Source organism: Seriola dumerili, unplaced genomic scaffold (assembly GCF_002260705.1).
Source record: "Seriola dumerili isolate Sdu_G_001 unplaced genomic scaffold, Sdu_1.0 BDQW01000169.1, whole genome shotgun sequence".
Lineage (NCBI taxonomy): Eukaryota > Metazoa > Chordata > Actinopteri > Carangiformes > Carangidae > Seriola > Seriola dumerili.
Genome location: NW_019174424.1, coordinates 779,955 through 799,119, shown reverse-complemented (window position 1 = coordinate 799,119; position 19,165 = coordinate 779,955). Strand labels below are relative to the sequence as shown.

The 19,165-nt window shown below is 41.6% G+C and overlaps 1 protein-coding gene across 1 annotated transcript in view; it reads right to left on the bottom strand.

The window, feature by feature from the left end:
• Positions 1-12,455: 12,455 nt before the first annotated feature.
• LOC111227127 (Na(+)/H(+) exchange regulatory cofactor NHE-RF2-like) overlaps positions 12,456-19,165 on the bottom strand; it is a 33,608-nt gene continuing 26,898 nt past the window's right edge. Inside the window, exons 4-6 of the mRNA XM_022752537.1 lie at positions 17,159-17,312; positions 15,446-15,564; positions 12,456-15,319 (exon numbers count right to left, since the gene is read on the bottom strand). Coding sequence (XP_022608258.1) covers positions 15,155-15,319; positions 15,446-15,564; positions 17,159-17,312 — 438 coding nt within the window. The 3' untranslated portion in view covers positions 12,456-15,154. The remainder of the gene's footprint in view (positions 15,320-15,445; positions 15,565-17,158; positions 17,313-19,165) is intronic.

Genomic DNA, 19,165 nt, shown 5'->3' with positions numbered 1-19,165 from the left:
TTGAAGTTCACAGTTGTCGTTCCCCCTCTCTCTCTGTGTCTCTCTCTTTCTCTCTCTCTCTCTCTCTTTCTCTCTCTCTCTCTCTCTCCGTTCCTCAGTGTTTCTCTGTGTCTCCCACTCTTTGTCTCTCTTGTCAGTCTGTTTCTCCTTCGGCTGTGCAGACAGGAGTGTGTGTGAACGCAAGTGTGTCTGGCAGCCAGACAGGGTGAGAGTAAGCGAGTGGGCGGACCCAACCCAGTGCAGGGGATTCCTTTATGACGATGTCAGAGGAGAGGAGCCCTCCCCTTCTCTCCCCTGCCTCCCTCCATCTCCTCCCTCTTCTTCCTCTCCTCCCCTGTGCTTGGCAGAGGCTGCTGCTTGAACACAGGAAAGGGGGCAGGGAGATAATTGGCCGCACAGCTGCTAATAAATGAGCAAAGGCTGTTTGACTCAATAGCAGGCAGGACGAGGACTGCGCTAAATGTGCAGTGTTTCACTGGACAAACATACTGAGATAGTTTGTTACACTGTTTTGTGTGTTGGAGATGCTCTGTAGAGAGATGAAGCTGCAGAAAGTTGCATGTTTTAATCACCTCTTCATGCAGACAGCGATCACATCTGTCTGACAATAAACAGAGTGTCTCAGAGACACGCTTTCCTCAAAACCTTCTAATAGCAGCCATTTAAATGTCTGAATATGTTTTCAGCACCATTTTGTAGAAACCCCTTTGAGGTGTGAGCTTATTTTTTACTTATCTAGCAATCCACACTTGTGCGAGAGAGTACTCATCATAATGATTTGTATTTATATAAGACCTTTAAACGCAAAGCATTTTTGAAAGAGCTGAATAAAGGGATTGATCAGCAAAGATGCACAAGAAATATAAACCCAGTGTAAAAGTCATATTAACAAGGCTATAAACAATAACAGGAAGTTGTTACGTTAAAGCAAGTCTCTAACTCGAGCATTAAGAAGTGATTTGAAAGCTGGCATACGTTTAGCTAAAGTCAAATCGAAGCTGCAGATCTTGCTTTAAATCTAAATGTGTGTGCAGCCAATGAGAAGGAAAGGATTTTCACACTAAATACACATATATCCATGCCAAAACAGAGCTGTGTTAAGACTTAATCTTATCAATTCTACAGTGGTTAACAGTGTTTATGCTTAAGTTGGCGTGGAGCAGTGTCGTCTCTTGTTTTGGGGAAATTTCAAGCTGCATTTTTATGCTGATTGAGGGACTTTAAGTGGGACAGAAGTGCAGTGTTACAGTGAAGTAAGCAAAAAGAGATTAAGCATGGCTGATTTTTCCACATCACCTAAAGCTAGACAGAATTTCAACGTGGAAATCATTTTAAGAGTGAGACAGAGCGATGGATATGCGATAACAGATGGGCTTGAAAGTACAAATTTGAATGTGCCACAGTTCATGCGGTGACATAAATGTCCCTGTCACAGCAAGAAAAGTCCTCTTTCCTGTATTTTACTGATAGAGAATACAATACAATGATCAATAAAGCATCAACAGTGACTCAAATTAGCCAGTAGTAATGGTGGTTTCAAAGACTTTTTTTAAAATCAGAAAACAGCAGAAACGTATGTCTTTGCAACATCATCCTGGTTGTATTTGTGTGTTTGAGATGTTTGTGTCCTAGCTTGGATTGATCTGCACCTGTCAAGCACAGAACTACCCCCCCCCCCCACCCCCAAAATCCCCCAACAGAGAGACAGTAACACGAGCTTCTGAGAGGGGCTATTAGAGGCTTTACGACTTCCCCTTCTTCCCCTGAAGCCTTTGGGTGTGTGTGTGAGTGGTGAAGTCCTGCACAGACAACCACGCCCCTGTGAGAGAGTGGACGTCACACATTCCACACACGCACACACACTCACACACACACACACACACTTAACGTGTCTCTTAGCAACACATACACTCAAGCTTAGAGAAATAACTATGCCAGTAAGACACATGACCGCAACACATCGTTCATCTTCAGATGGGATAATGTTTTGTTTATGGACCTCAGTTTCTATGTTGTCTTCACCGGGGATTTACAACTTTGCATAACAGCCGCAGTTGAATGAAGTGTAATGAATACCTTAACTTTTTGATTGTTAGTTAGCAAAGATTACATGTGGTATGTGTGAAGACTGAGTGGATCATAAATTTCTCTTTTTTCCCGTCCTTCTCCTTGTCTTTCTTTCGCTTACGTGCAACATGTGTTTTTGTGCATATCTGGATTTCTACACCGTCCATCTTGTCACGTCATGTAGAAGGTCTTGATGGTCAGATGAGCTGGATATTGTAACGATTTAACTTGATTGTTCATGTGATAAACCCTTAAAAAAAAGAAAAGAAGTTTCCATCTCAACTCTGTGGTCTAAACCTTGATGTGTACTAAGCACTTTCCTCTCTTATTTTGCCTCTAAGACATCACAATTAGCATATGGCCACACGCAACAGCAGTACTGTAATGACTGAGATGATACCACTCTGAGCAAAGATGCTCTCGAAACCTACTCATCACAAGAAGACAACTTTCAGTTCAAGGCTAATACCAGTTCTGTCGGTGCAGCTGGAATATGATTCAAATAGACCTGGTATTAAACTGTAAAAAAAAAAAAGAAAAAAGAAAAAAAAGAAGCCATATCTTGCAACTTTTGTCACCAATGCCAAGTTACTGAGAGCAAACACTGGTGCACTATGTTCTGCAATCATTCCTGCTGGCAGTGAGCGTAGTGGTGTTTGGAAAACGGTGCTGAAAGAAAGCTCTGTGCTTCTTCTTCCCCTGGGGCCGTAATCTGTTCTTTATGGTTTTGTGAAATATCATCAGCTCTACGTAAAGCCAAGTGATATGTGAGCATGGTTAAAAACGTTCCCACTGTGTGTGTGTATGTATGTGTGTACGTGCGCATCTATATCTGTGCTTCAACTGATGAGTCCACCATTTTCAAAAGATAATAGTGACAGGTGTACCAATGGTTGTGTGTGTGTTTGCACACACTTTAGTGTACAGTACATGTGTGCATGTGTATAATGAGGAAGTCATACATTACAAAACCGACCTTTAAGCTCTCTGTCGACTGCAGATCATGAGCTCCACTGAGGCTTGAATTTGTGGAGTCATGGTGGACTTGTGTCATCTTTAGTTAATAGTTCATTGTGAAATATGCTCCATTGTCTGTTCTCCCTTGATGTTGTACCTCAGAAGTCAGAGTGCAGGCCTATATCTGTGTGTGTGTGTGTGTGTGTGTGTGTGTGTGTACATACATATTTTAAAACATGTCTTTATTAGTATGTTCTGAGTCTATACATGCTTATTGTTGCATCTGTTTCAGCACATAGTAGTCTGTAAAAATGTGTCTTTATGTAGCAGTGTGTACTGATTGCGTGTGTGTGTTTGTAGTTGTGTGTGCGTCAGTCGGTCACACCGGACATTCGGCTGAGTGACCCTCTTAGACAGTGAGTCAGACGACAGTAACTGACTCCAATCTGGGCCACAGGGTCTGGGAAAAAAAAAAAAATCAACCTCCATTTGGTTGTCATGGTGAGTCAGATCCAATTATGCAACAAGCAGTGGAAAATGGTTTTGGAGAGAGAAAGAAATGCAGGAGAATGAGAGAGAAAAGAGCTTCTAGTGGTGCCAGCTGATCTGAGAGGTATCAGTGTTACCCTTATTTAACAAGACACGTTGGCTATGAACGCACTCTTATATCTACAGGGAGACAGAGAAGTGATCACACACAGATTCATGCATAAAAGCTCGACTGTACTCTTGTCTTGTCTTGCTCAAGGGCACTTAAATTTTTTTCCATATGTAAATAAAGTCACTGTGAACTTTTTCTGTGTCAAACCAGACCACAATCTTTCCCTAACCTTAACCAAGTGCTGTGAGTGTCTAAACTTTACCATAAAAAGGTTTAACAATGCTGTAGTCACTACAAGTAGATATCGTACTTTGTTTATTGTAAGATTGTATATTTTGGAAGAAAACAAATATGTTTGTCTGTGAACATTTCACTGATGCCTTCAGTATCAACGAATTTCTGACAAATACGCACTGTCCTTGTCAAAATTATTGGCGTCCCTGAATTTCAAAGACATACTGTATATCACAATATCTTCACAAATATATGCAAATTAACCAATTTTGGATAGGCCAGAATATTTTAACAAAATGTCCAAAGTTATTGAACAAAAGACAAAAAAAAAAAAACCCCAACCTTGCATAAGAGTGAAATCATACAAACAAAACAATGTACGCTGAACACAATTATTGACATCCTTTTGATGAATTTAAATTAGTTCCTAAAACAAAATAAAAAACAGACTGACAGAAAGAGGCTGATTGTTTCCAGTTTCTTTTTCACAATGGTGAAGAAAAAAAAGCTGTCTGAGAGCGGCAGAAATGCTATTATAAAAATAACTAAAACAAACAATATTCCAAAGGCTACAAGGCAATCACCAGAGAAAGTAAGTTCCTGTAATTTTCCCAAGACGTTTCACAGTCATAATGCCCCCGGGATGTGGTGCTACGAGAAAACTCAATGAGAGAGGTCTGCAAAGATTGGTGCAGATTGTGGAAAAAAACAACATGCAAGACATCTAAAGAGTTTCAGGCCGAGCTGGAGCAATCTGGAGTGGTGGTTTCTGCCCGAACCATACAATGCACCCTAACAAAGGAGAGCTCCATGGGCAAACTAGCTTCGCTAACTGAATGCAATCTCTCATTGAGCAAAATGTTTTCCTGGGGTTCACTTTCCATATTATTAAGATGAATCACCCTCCACTACAGCAGTAGCCATTTGTATAACTTAAAACCTTTGTGGCTTTAATAAAAATTAAACTACAGTTAATTTCTTAGCGTACAAAACAACCTCAGGTCTCATGGAGCAGCAGCGTGGCTACGCATGGCATCGTGACTTGGTTTCATCCATAAATCCAAAAATGGTTTCCCAACTTTTTACCTGTAATTTGCTGTTTAAAAGCTTCTACACTGTAAAGTCCTCACTGTCCTGCTGTTACTACAGATATGTCTGTGCTAACAACGAAGCCTCAACTCAGCCATAGACTTGCCTCTTTCGTTGAGCTGTGACATTTAACCTGTGACGTTGGGCTTGTGGGTAACGGCAGTCACTGAAGGCAGCTAAATAATAAAATACTGAATAAACAATGATGTTACATTATTTTTCAAGATAACTGTAGTCCTTACCATACCTTAAGTTGACTCACCATCCCTACTGTACTGTGTGGAATGAGCCCTATGATATACTGTTGAGTAAGGCTCTCCTCCACAGATGCATGTTTAATTATTAGTGTTGTTACGAATGTCAATGGGATTTTAAACAAGGTTTTCTAACCTCTGGAACAGACCCTGTGAGATCAGGTTTATTTCAACTCCCTCTAATGTGTATAAATACTCTAGGTGCTAAGTATTTTGCTTAGAAGTACTCGTCCTGGTACCAGCAACCTCCTTAATCAACCTGTCAACCCTTTATTCCTCTCCCCCTCCTCCTCCTCCTCCTCCTCCTCCTCCTCAGCTACACCCTGAATTAGCCGCCTTGAGAACTTTCAACCCCCCATTCCCGGCCTCTTCTTCCACCATCCACCCCTGACCCAATCCTGGGACATTTGAGGTCATAACTTTTCTGCACCTCATCCATTCTGGACCGGTCACTGGAAACCAGTCCAGCACTCGGTCATAAAGTCCACTAAAAGACCAGCACGAGCTCAAAGCAGCCAGTTAGGAAGCTCTGAATGGATCCACTTGACTTTGACCGGGTCTGTCCTTATTTTCTCTTTTCCTACGCTCTCTCCCTCGCTCTCTCGCTCTCTCCTACCTCTCTGGTATTTATGTATTGGCAGTTGCCGTGGAGACAAGACACACAAACACTGTGGCAGTAGACAGGAAGTGCTGTGGAACCACAATGGCGTCACTGCGGCTCTGTGCTCGCTCTCGTCTCTCTCTCTCGCTCTCTCTTTCTCTCTCTCTCTCTTTCGGCCCCAGCCAGCATGCATGCTATTATCCTAAGCAAGCTGTACGGAGACCACACGGCTCTCTCTCTCTTTCTTTCTCTTCTCTCTCATTTCTCTCATTATTATTAGCATTGCTTTTTCAGCTGTCTCCCTCTCTCTTGCTCTCTTCAACTGTACACCACATTAGCTGCTTTAGTATTTGGAAAATCACTGTCTGATTTGCGGTGTCTGGAATGCCTGGTGTTAGTTGATGTGCTGAAAAGCTGTTGGGCATCGACTGTTTTAAATGTTCGACCTGTCTACAGGGCGTTCACTGTTGAGAAGCTACTCCCCTGTTGGAAAACTGGGTCAAGAATGTGTGTGTGCACTGTATGTTTTGGAGTTTGTGAGAGGCCTGTGAGTGTGAGTCGTAGGGTAAAAAAACATCAGTGTGTGTGTGTGTGTGTGTTTGTGTGTTGGATTTGTAGTGAAAATATACATATACGTGTATTAGGGTGTCAGATTACATGTGCATGTATGTGTGTGTGCTTTGTGTGCGATCGAGTGACTCAACAGGTGAATGAGTAAGAGGCAGATATAGCGAGGGCAGTGCCACAGAGAGAATAGAAGGAATGTGTGTGGTCCTATTGCAGACTCTTACATCAGACAGGCATTAGTGTACAGTGTACATCCCTCCTTTTCTCCCTCTGTCTTTTTTACACATCCCGACTCTAAATATACTCCTCTGGAAAAACCCCTTGAGAAGATACCGCCCTCTCCCACTTCACATGCTAAAAATATCCAGCCTAGACCACCTTTACAGCCCCCCTCCTCACTAGCTTTTCTTCTGTCCTCGCTCCCCTCATTTACTTGACCGCTGCCCCTCTCGCTTGTTCACTTCTTCCACTCAATGCTAGTTCATTATCCTACAGAATCCCTAACGCTTGTTCGTGATGTGACTCCTTTCTTTTGTTTTCTCCTGCTCCTGTAACTCCCCTCTCTGACCCCCCCCCCCCTTCTGTTGTTCTACTGTTTTTGATAGTGGTTCCTTCTTCCAGTCCCCCAAGGCTGCTTGGCATTTCTGCCACCATCCATCCATCCATCCATCTGTCCATCCATCTGTCCATCCATCCATCCATCCATCCATCCAGTCCTGTCCAGTTTGTTGATGACCCAGCTGGCCAGATGAGGAGCGGTCCAGCTGTCGGGGTCTGGTTGGTGGTGAAACCTGGTAAACAGGCGAGCTCTCAGGAAACGCAAACACAGAAGAAACGGGTGGATTTTCTTGAGGTGAGCTCATAGCATGGAGGCGAGAGAGAAGGAAAGATTAAAAACAGATATACTTAAGATCAGAGTGTCTTCTCTCTATCTCCTCTCTGTAAGTGGGGGAATAAAGATGACCCAGGGTGTAGGTTTGGTTTAAGATGTGCAGGGGGACACTATGAAGCAGGATAAATAATATAGATAATATAATATAACTAATAAGTATGCTATTTCCTGCATTTATATACAGTTAAATAACGAAATAACTAAAATATGTTCATTATACTTATGTTAGTATATCTAAGAATAGAAAGGCTGTTTAAACCCTGTGTATTGTTAATGCACTAACCCTACTTAAATCATCATCAGTTTTAGTTTTGTGTATAGTAATATAGATATTTTTTTATTTCAATCTTATTCAATTTGAGCATCTTTTAAGGAGAATAGCAACTGTTAATAAAACTAAAAAATAATTCTAAACCATAAAACCAACTTGGATGTGTTTTTTTCCAGCCCTGAGTGGTGTCCACAGCTCTTCCTGTTGCATATAGCCATGACAATGTTCGCGTATAAAATAGTCACGAGTAAAGGAGTTACTGCTGCTCTTGAGCTCATCGCTTTGAATGAGATTGTCAACACTTTTTTATCAACTATCCCGGTTGTCCCAGTCCATCTCCCACCTGGACAATGGTGACAGGACAATAACAGCACAATGTTCACAGAAACTTTGGTAAGAAAACTGAAATACTATAAGTTGAAGGGGACGGAAACAGGATTTTTGATTGCAGTAGACTGCAGTAATAACTGATTATGAATAGAATGCAGGGAGTAGTGTTGGTAACGGCATTGTGGCTACAAAAAGAGGAAGAAGAAACAGAAGTGACCCATCAGGAAAAACTATTTAGAATGAAGTAAAGTTGTGCAACGTGTCCTGTGGATATGTTGCTCTCTTTCCGTTTTAAAGAACTGATTAAAAGTAGCATACTGTATGTGTAAGACAGTAATTTTCTGTGTTTATTTGTGGTAGTCAATGAGAGAGGAAGCCTATCTGTAGCCATATGGTGTTTCTGTTCCTCCATTCAACCGCTGACATCATCTGGAGTGACACACGGCCGGGTGACTTCCTCCGTCTCATTAATCACTTGTGTGTTAACAGGCACACACGCTCTCCCCCAATTCCTGTACCCTTTACAGCCCCGCACCACATTCCGCCCTCCCCTGTTAGCTTCCCGGCTCCAGCATCAGCCTCTATAATGCTCTTTCCCAGCTGGACCTACCCACTTAGCGGTGACCTTTGACCCCTCTGGTTCTCCCTCATAAAACCTCCAACCTCCATGCTGCGTGCTCTCTCCACCTGCTGCTCACCTGCTGTGTGTGGGGCAACATAATGTAGATGAAGGGATGAAACTGGATGAGGGAGGATTCGTTTTTAGTCATACTGGGAAAAAAGAAAGGCACAGACAGATTTTTATCAAGAAAGACATCTTGTTTATAACTGGAGCTTTGTTCAAAGTGTGTACTTTGGCTTTCCCGCGCTTATGTTGTGAAACTCAAAAAAAAAAAGAAAAAAGTGAAGCAACCCACAGCCGTTGGAAGACAGGTGATATTTCCAGTGTGTTATCTCTGCAGAGATAAACCTGACAAGAAGGATCAGCAACACCGGACTCTGATTGGCTGAATTGAGCTGAACTTCAGCCATTGGAGTGGTAGAGGGAGGATGAAAGTAAGGGAGGGTTGCCCAAAAAGACAGTGAGGGAGACATATTTATTTGATTTGAGGTCATATGGTTATACTTAGATATTAATGATTACCTACTACTGTATATTACCGTACATTTAACTATGATACTGTGCCGTGTTAGCAAATAATCTTTCTAATTAATTTGGTCATATTTAAGCTTTGGCAATATATCACATGATTAAAGCTAACTAAGTTGAACTGAATGAAGAGGAAAATAAAAAGAATGAAAGAAAGACAGAGAGAGAGTCATAAAGTCACTGAGTGGAAGTTAGAGGTCAGCATCGTGATGTGAAGCGGCAAGAACTTGCAGTACATCGTTTATTACTGTAAAAACATACAGAATCATCTCTGCAGGGTGAATGAGGGTTCTGCATGGTGGTCTATTTTCTGTCAGGGTCAACAGCAGCCAAAACACACATTTAGTGTGGGTTGAGCCATGGCCTGTAACTGTGTGTACATCACAGCCTACACACATGTAAACCTGCATACTCCTCAGTGTAAATAAGCTTAGTCATTTCATCACTTAAAAGACTCATCAACTGTAACAACAGGCAACAGGTCATGGGAAAATAAACCCATCACTCAGGGGAAAGAGAGATGACAAACTCAAGAATAATCATACTTCTCATTTTCACAGTGCATAAACATTATGTGACCTGCTCAGCTTTTTTTCTCCAGTTTTGTCACCCAGAGAAAGGTTTGCAAAATCAAACAAATGCAAAGATTCTTGTGCACAGCCGGGTCGCCTTCCTACGTGTTTAGGCCTCAGACAATAAATGGCTGGTTTAGTAAGTTAAGCCAAGGTGTGCACAAACTGGGTGTGTCTGTGTGTGTGTTTCCGCTACCCCCACCCATGCGAAGGGTGCTCTTGGGAGAGGGTATGCGCCCGCACTCGTGCCCTCTGGCTCCTCGGCTTCCCTCCATTTTGGCGCATGCACTCTCCCTTCTCTTGCTCCCTGCCTTCGCTCCTCTCCTCTTTCTTGCTTTTCCTTTTGTTTGTTTCTGTTTTGATTTTTCTGGGTTTGTACAAATTCTCAAACTCATTCCCCTCTCTTTTCTTTTTTCCTGCCCTCTCGCTCTCCCTCTCTGTTCTTGTTGGTGTAGCTGTCCTTATTTGGCTTCCCTTCGAGTGAGTGGGAGTGTGAGTATGAATGTGACTGTGTGTGTGTGTGTTTCCTCCTGACTGTGAGTCACTGCTTGTCTGACTCACGAGCACTAACAAAAAACACACAGTTGCCATAGGGACGGAACCCCCCCCCCTCCATCTCTCTCTCTCTCTGTCTCTCTCTCTCTTTCTCTGTCTCTACCCCTCCCTGTCAGTCTCTGGTTTCTCTCTCTCCTTGTGGGCACCGCTGCATCCTGGGCAGCCCTGGCACTGTTCATTGGGTGGCACTCTAACTTGGGTGGGATGGTGGTGGGGATGTGGGATACTGAACAGGGTTGGAGGACAGAGGAAGGAACAAGAGACAAAAAAAAAGAAAAAAAGAAAAAAAGAATAAATGCAAGGCTGAAAAAACACAGGTGAAAACTGAGGTGAAAAATTGTTTATACTGAAAAGTTAAATTAAAGTCCAGGAGGCTGCAAGAGAACAGAAACCTAGGGTGCGTGACAAGCAATCATCTATCATCAATAGTAAGTAGAAATGCCTGCATTGACTGAAACAGGCTAAACAGAAAGTGCCCACCTGTGGCTCTATTCTCTGCTTCTGTTCTCTTGCTTTTACTGCTCTGAAATTGCAGGCTGCTTTGAACTGGGCCCATCCTTTGATGTGCTGGCGTCACTACTCGGCCTTGCTATAACCTCCAGGGAGCTTGATAATTTGCCCATGTGTGGCATTACATTTCGACAAAGATCAGGTAGGGCACTGGATGTACCCACAGCCTCATGCTATCAAGATTTGGCCTACTTCCTGGATGCTAAATGCTGGTGGTGTGCCACCTAGTGGACAGACAGTATTTTGATTGTGATGTTTTTTTTTTTGTTTTTTTGTTTGGTCTGTCTTTCTAAGTTGTTGTTATATTGTAGTTTTCCATTTTTGGACTGTTTTGGATAACTATGAGTCACTGGTGGAAGAAGTACTCAAATAATTTACTCAAGTGAAAGTAGCTATAACACAGTGTAGAAATGCAACTAAAAAAGGTCCTGGGTTAAAAATTATGAATAAACACAAAAGCCATAGTATCAAAATATATAGTACCAAAAGTAAAAGTACTCATTGTGCAGAATGACCCCTTTCAAATTATTGTATATTATGTTAGTGGATTATACTTACTGATTCATTAATGTGTACATCACTTTAATCGTGCAGCTGGTAAAGGTAGAGCTAATTTTTATTTCCTTAAATACTACTGGAAGCTTGTAGATTAATAAGGTCTCATCTTAACCTGTAATAAGACATGATCATTTATTTATTGATCAGATTTTGTATTATTAATCCTAATCTGCAAAGTTATTTAAAAATGGTATTTAAAAAATGTACAAGTGAGTACAATACCTCAATACTGCAAGTAAATGTACTTAGTTGCTTTCCACCATTGTAAGTTGTTGAGAGATTTCCCCTCTAAACTTCTCAGTTGGTTTCAGTGTTCGAATCCAAAAGAGATAAAAAATATCCAATATTTCCCAAATACAGTTAAAATGAGTGAAAAGTACAAATGATGAATACATAGGAGTGTAGCAAAACTAAGTTTATTCTGTTGATCATTTCTAGAGCTTTATGTTTTCACCCTTTGTTTGGATCCTCCCTCTAGATCAAGAACCACTGACTAAACTACGTAGTGTCGTGTAGCTCTGCCTCAACTAACTACAACAGTAAAATGCTGCTTACACATTAAAGCATCAGTATTAAACATTAAATTAATATCATATATAATAAAATGGACCACTTTTCTGTTCAACAGACTTTTACTTGTGGAACTTTAAGTAAATTGTTTTTGATAAGACCTCTGAACTTTTACTTCATTAAAAGATCTGAGTGCTTCTCCCACCACCGTCTATCTAAGAATTAACATATCAGATTGGCTGTAGATGCAGATAAAATTCAACCACAAACTGTTAACCACAGGCTGTGTCAGACAATGGAGATACAGTACCAAACTGTAAAAGCACAGACATACACTTCCCTAACCCCCTTCACACACAGATTCACACACAAACATGCCAGTTTTGACCTCTGTTTAACCTTTGCGTGGCCTGAAAAGCTCACAGCAGCTGGCTGGTGGAGGACTCTGAGAACAGGCTGAAACTGTACGCCGGCATAATCCTCAGCCAGAGAGACACAGAGAGGGCGAGGGTTGAAGGGGAGAGAGAGAGAGAGGAAACAGGAGCAAACGAGACCAATAAAAATGAGGAATGTGAGAGAAAGAGATCACTCGCTGTTTCAGTTTTTTTAAAGAGGTTCCAAACAAAGTGCTAAACTCCGTCTGAGAGAGACGAGAGTGATGGGAAAAAAAATCACGAGTGCTCAAGACTCACAAGGACAGAATAGAGAGGGCATGAGGGATGACAACATCAAATTAATATATTCAAAAACGCAATTGTCACACTTTATTGAAAAAAAATGCAACCTGCCATATATACTGTATGTTTTTACTGTATATACATGTGTTTTTCTGTGACTGTGACAATATACAGAGTGAACCCAAATGCACACACAGACTGATGTTCAGAGATGAGTCAAGACACTACTTTTAGCGTGGGCTGTGTGAAGTTAAACCAAGGGTGTGAAATTGGAACCAAAAGCAAAGGTTCTCCACATAAATGACTGACATTTCTCCAACTTGTAGTCCCACTTGTTGTAATACATTAACACTGCATGGGTTGCGGCGTGGATATCTTCTCTATCTGCACACACGCTCACGAACATTGTGCTGCAAATGTGCGTGAGCATGTGTATGACAGCTGTCCCTGTATGTGTGTAATAATCCTCAGTAAGCTCCATGGCTCCCACAGTCTCTTTCACTAGATCCTCCAGAGCATCTCTGACCTCACTCTGTGCGTCCCCTACACTCGCTCCACCCCATAACATGCTAACACACACACATACACACACACACACGCACACTGCTCATGTTGCACCTGATGCTAGTTGCACTTTTGAGCCTTAACCCCACTTTCTTTCCTGCCCCTTATTTAATTAAAGGAATGGTCTGACATTTTGGCAAATACGCATATTCATTACATGGGAAAATCCACACTGCTCTCACTTCTGTGCGGTAAATACGAAGCTATACTGCGATCAGAGGGTTAGCTTAGCTTAGCACAAAGACTGGAAACAGGGAAGCTCATAATTAACATGTTACATGTTATTTGTTTAATCTGTACAAAAGCTGTCGAGTACAAAATTACAATTTGCTGTTTTATTTCTTTCAGCTATAGGACTACAGAAAGTTAATGCACTTAGCTAAGAAATAGTCTGTCACATTATCCCTCCACATAAAGGGCAAATTGAAGTTTTTTTTGCACAAACTAAAGAAAAGGTGATGATTAGAGGTGCTTGCAGAGGATTTGGTTAACTTGCACAGTGAACATGTGTATTTCCCAAAACTTTAACTATCCCTTTGAACTGAAATGTGCCTGCAGGACAGTTTCACCCATCAATGAAACATCATTATTTCATCCTTTCACCTTAAATTTAATCGACTGAAAGCTTTGAAACCACTGATGAAGCAAGATGACACACTTACTTGACTAACTTGTTCTGAGAAAATCCCTTTAAAATTTATTCAGTTTAATATTCTGGAGTTATTCCTGCATGAAGACTTAGCTGTAGTCTGTACAATCTCTAATACTGATTCATTAATAGTTGGCTGCCTGGCCAGCCTTTAAATATTCCTTCCACAGCTGGTTATAAAATCATCCCAGCCGTCTGCCTTCACATTTCTCAGCTTGCTTTCATATCACAGTTAAAAGTGTAAATATAACATACTAACTACATAAAAGAAAAAGTGTCCTTCATCTTACATCTGAGTGATAACTTCCCAGTTATCCTTTCCTTCAGTAATACCACTGGGAATAAATCTTCAAACTATCTTGAGTGTCCTTCTTCCACCTCACCTGAATGAACTTCTGTTTCAGGGACATTGTGAGATGATGACTGACATCTGGACAAACATCTACTCTGTTTAGTCTAAGCCAAAAGAGGTCTCTATTTGTGGTGTAAGTTTGCCCCCTGCTGTGCACATCAAGCTCTCTACAACGCAAAACTTGTTCATGATGCCGCATGCCCTGAAAAACTTTGGTATTCCTCTGTCCTCGGTTCCAGTTTCCATTATTTACTTTATCAACACATGTAATGTTAGTGGTGCTTCCCTTTGTTATCACGTGTGCACCAGAGCGTAATCTGGGAAAAGAGGTTAGTGGTGATACACGTAGTATAAACAGGGCTGATCTAAAAGCAGTTCAGCAGGTGCGTATGTGGGCTTAAGCTGACGATCGCTCAATTATCTCAATGTCAAAGTACAAATACATGTAGCATACATTATACATAACCAGTACACACAGCCAGTCCTTGTCTCTGTCAGTGGTTATCATCAAACATCCCAGTGGGCTGGAGGTGGAGGGTCTCAGCTCGTTCACAGTGATCTTCTGCCAAGTTTGGGCTTCCTCTGACTGATGGGCCAAAACTCCCACAATGTCCACAATCATTAATGTCACAGTGTCCATAAAACTATTTAAAATGCAGCCCATGGTGATGGGATACTGTGTATTTATAGTTGTTTATACCTTTTAAGTATAAAAATAACCCCCATTTGTTTGAAACAAGTCAACAATAGGGTGGTTGGGGTGATTTAAGTAAAGAAAAAGTGATGGGGATTTAGGCAAATTTGCAAAACTTGTCTGCAATGCTTCCATCTGATACAAGTACATGTCTGTGAAGCTTTTAAAGATGATCCTCCCTCTTAACAGTGTGATTTTAGCAACAGTTCCTGCAGTCAGTCAAAACTTTATTGTACTTTGATGAGGGAAAAGTAGCTGTTAAAGATTCTCTGAAGTGGCTGAAAAAGTAAAATCCATTGGACAACTTTAACCTTTTGTCACTTTGTATTCCAGGAACAAATGATCTTCTATTGCATTGAGTCATCTTAGTTCTTTCTCTAAGAAAAAAACATGATCTGTGTAAAAAGAGGGACGTTCTCCCACAACGCAAACTCCTCCACGCAGACGGCTGCAGACAGCTCTGTCCTTTGGTCTCTGAAGTGTCCTTGGAGGGGGGTGTCTCAGAAATTGCTGAAGAGTTCGTATTTCTTCATCCAGTCCATCTGTGGTGCCTTCCTCTTTTCTTTGGCATGGACCTTGATCTTTTCCTCTGCTGCCGTGGCGCTGAGAGTCAGGCCCATCTCAGCAAACGGGTCCGACAGCCTGCCGCCCTCATCGTCCGCCAGCTAGACCGGGATAGAGAGATTATCGGAGAAGGAGACAGAGACAGAGACAGAGAGAGAAGGGATGAGAGAACCGGCTTTTCGCGCAGAGCACCAAACACAGCATCACACATGAATGCCCACACCCACCTGTGTGCTGTTGCCCTGGCTGCTGAGGTCGGAGCGCGTGGACCTGATGGACTGTGTGGTGGAGCTACCATTGATCTGAGGGCTGGGGGAGCCGTTGGATATGGATGGACCATCATAGTCTGTGAAAACAATCAAACAATGTATCACTTGTATCAAGCATGATTTTTTCCTCTAACTATATGCAGCGTAAACAATCTTTGGTAACACTTTATTTTATGTGTCTGTAGTTTCTGAGGAGGTTTCCCTAGAAAAGACTACTGTAGAAAAGGCCTCAAAGTTAAGAGTTAGAGTATTAAGTCCTGTTGCCCATATGGAGCTTCTATGTCTGATGTGCTGTTAGGTATCTATATATTCAGTGCTGGTAATTTATAGGGTGAATCAACCCACGTGACGGTGAGATATCGTAACTGACGTCACGCAGTAAAAAAGTTGTGGGCTTCAGTCGAGTGATGGGCTACGGTTGTGCAGTGCAAAAACTTTATTCCAAGTGATTCTGTGCGTGATTGAAAGAGTGAGTATCTATCCGCTGCATTACTTGTGGTACTGTATTTCCTTGTGTTGATGCAGCTATAGATAACTTCTGTTAGCCAATGTGGAGGAGAAGTCGGAGCTTAGGTGCTCGCCATGTGATCACTATGCTAATGATAGCCGAGTTTATGCACGCTAGTTACGGCCCTCGGCTCACCTGACTCAGCACGTCGGATCGAAATGTCTCATGTCGAGTTCAAAACATGTTCATACATTTATTACCTGTTATTGGTATTGTTCAGAGTGTTTTATGATTGAGCTAACATACGAAGTGGTTAGTGTCAAGGGTTATTACCTGTACTGATAATGAGGTTATGCGAACTCGGTGACAGGACGTAGTGTGTCTGTACGTTTCACAATAAAAGCATCCTGCCGGTTCGTCAGCAGGATTTAACACGAATCATAAATAACAGGAAGTGTTATGTCAACATTAGCATTAACTTAACACAGTCTTAATATATCTGAGAAACCTGTGTAATGATTGTTTTGGGTTTGGTAGTTCCTGTGATAGTGTAAAGGAGAGAGAGAAGTGTAATTGTAGCCATTTGGTTACTTCCTCTGTTTACAATTAGTGTTTATATTAGGTTGGTAATATTATACATATTACTGCATGTGGGTGAAAGTAATGTATGTATATGTTTTGTTATCCTTCATTCAATTGTATTTTGTTATTCTTTCTTTGTAGAAAACCACACAACCATAACATCCAGCTGTTATTGCATGAACACTGGAATACCTGTATGTGTTGCTGCAAAGGTAGAGGTAAAGAAAGGAAGTAAATGGCATATCTACGTCTCTCAGCCCTTTATTTATCTATACTCTGGAAACTTGGCCTTAAGTGGTGTTCTGGCCGACACCCCGGGGTGAACCTAGTGACAAACACTGAACTAGCGCCCAGTCTGATCATATTATCATTATCTCCATTACAACTACAGTATGTCATTTAGTACTAAACATAAGAGAAACTGAATAACAGATAACAGAATTTTGGCTCCAATAATTTGCACAAAAAACATTTTTCTTGCAGGAAACTTTATAGAAAATTATGGATCATGGATTTGGTCAGAACTCAACACAATAAAATACCTGCAATTGCTTGATAATAACAACATATTCAATAATGGGACATCCTGGAAATTCTGATTTTTGTGCAACACATAGCCTTTTTAGGTAGTGCAGTCCTACCCTTGAGATGACCGACTGTGGGGATAACCCCCCTCCTCTTGAAGTGTTCGTCTGTGTCTGGATCCACTACCAGCAGCCACGTCTCATCTCCCCCTTTCTTTATGAAGGCCACCACCTCTGCATGCCGCATGCCCTCGATGTTCACGCCATTTACCTGGAGAACACAGATTCAGAGCATTCAGAAAGTGTTCCATTTTTTGCAAATTTATTAAAAAGGGAAAACTGAGAAATCACATTTATGATTTGGCATATCTCTAAAACACAGAAAGAGAAACAAAGCATCAACAGTATAATTTACATTAAACGCTGATTCACTTTCTCCCACAAAGGCTGAATATATGGACAATATCGAAACATATGGGCATGGTAGACCAGTGCTGATCCACACTACCTCTTATTGGGTCCCAGTTCACCTGGATTTCTAAATTAAAGTTATAAACAAGCAAATATCTCAAGATCAGTGAACCGATATATATTCACTTTATTTTGAATATAGCACCTGACAGAACCTGTGTCCTGTCACTGTATTTTTACTGTTGACATACTGTATACAATGCTGAGAGCCTGTGCGCACAGTAGGGGGAGCCATGCATCAACATACTGATTATGGGACTATTCAACATGTCTCTCAGAGCGCCTGAAACACTCCGCACAATGTTCCTCAAACTCTTGCTATGAATTATGAGTTCTTGCAATGGGACAATATGGAGCCTGAAGATACAACGAACCACAATGATAGAAGACTTCTCTTAGGTACTTTGTACAGTCAGTTATGGGAACAGAAACAGCTAAACAAAGGGACATAATGAACGTGTGCATGTGACTGAACATCTATTTGACAGTATTGCCTTTGCCTCTACACCTAGCTGGCAAAACACAATAGCCTGTTATTGTTTGGTCTTATCTAGATGCTGCATGCATTTCGGAGGCCTGCGTTTCAACAGTTTTGTCTAGACCTTGGCTTCTCTGATGCAGGCAGCTTCGCACCACGCCAAGTTAGTGTTGGTACACAATCAATTATTGATGGCTCTCCTGGGCTCCGGCTATAGTGGGGGTTTCAGGTGTCAGAGTTCTGAGAAGGAAATTGTTTAAAATTCACTGCTTATGACGAGAAGGGATGGAGCGAAGCAGAAGAGGAGGATGGAACGCGCAAACTCTTAAAGTTTGCTCTTGCCCTCATTTGTGGGTGAGGAAAACGGGGGTGAGATAAGTGTAGGAAATAGGACGGTAGGAAAGTAGGTGCAAGAGACTTTACAGGACTTTCAGGGAGAGTGGAAGGAAGACAACACTGTAAATGAGATGGAAGAAACATGAAGAAAGTGTGGGATCAACAGATGGAAAATGTGAACCTCTCCTCTCCTCTCCTCTCCTCTGACAGACAGACATATCATCAGTCAGCCAGGAACAGACAGACAGTTTGATACAGCGAGAACAAACATCTTTGTATTCGGCCAAACAACAGGTGTTGTGTCATGTTTCACAGCCCTTCATTTACAGTCCATCCCACACAAGACAATACACTCTGTTTTCTGTCCACTGGGCTAATTAATACATGCTGTAGGAACAGTACAGGAGCTTATTTCTCATGGGATTATTCCTCAGGGAACCCCTTGATACTAGAGTGTGTGTGCGTGTGTTTTAGTGCCTGTCTCATCAAAGTCATGGAGCATCCAGCCACCTGAGGTCTGATGGCACATTTTTTTTGTGGTTTGTATGTGTGTGTTTGTGTGTGTGTGTGGAGGCAGCTACAGACTAACCTGAGCTTGATCAAAACAAATAGTATCAAAAGCATGTGCACATCTGTGAATATGACGCATCAGATGTGTGCGACTTTGAACTATTTGCGCTCTAGTTTAGCTTTACAAAAAGACAGACAAAAATCTCACTTTTAGACATCTGTCTAATATGGAGAGCCCAGTGGTAGTAACATAGACCTTGACGAGTGATTTACATGCTGAACACTTTCCTTTTGAAACTCCAGGATATTGTACAAACTGTTCCAGTTAA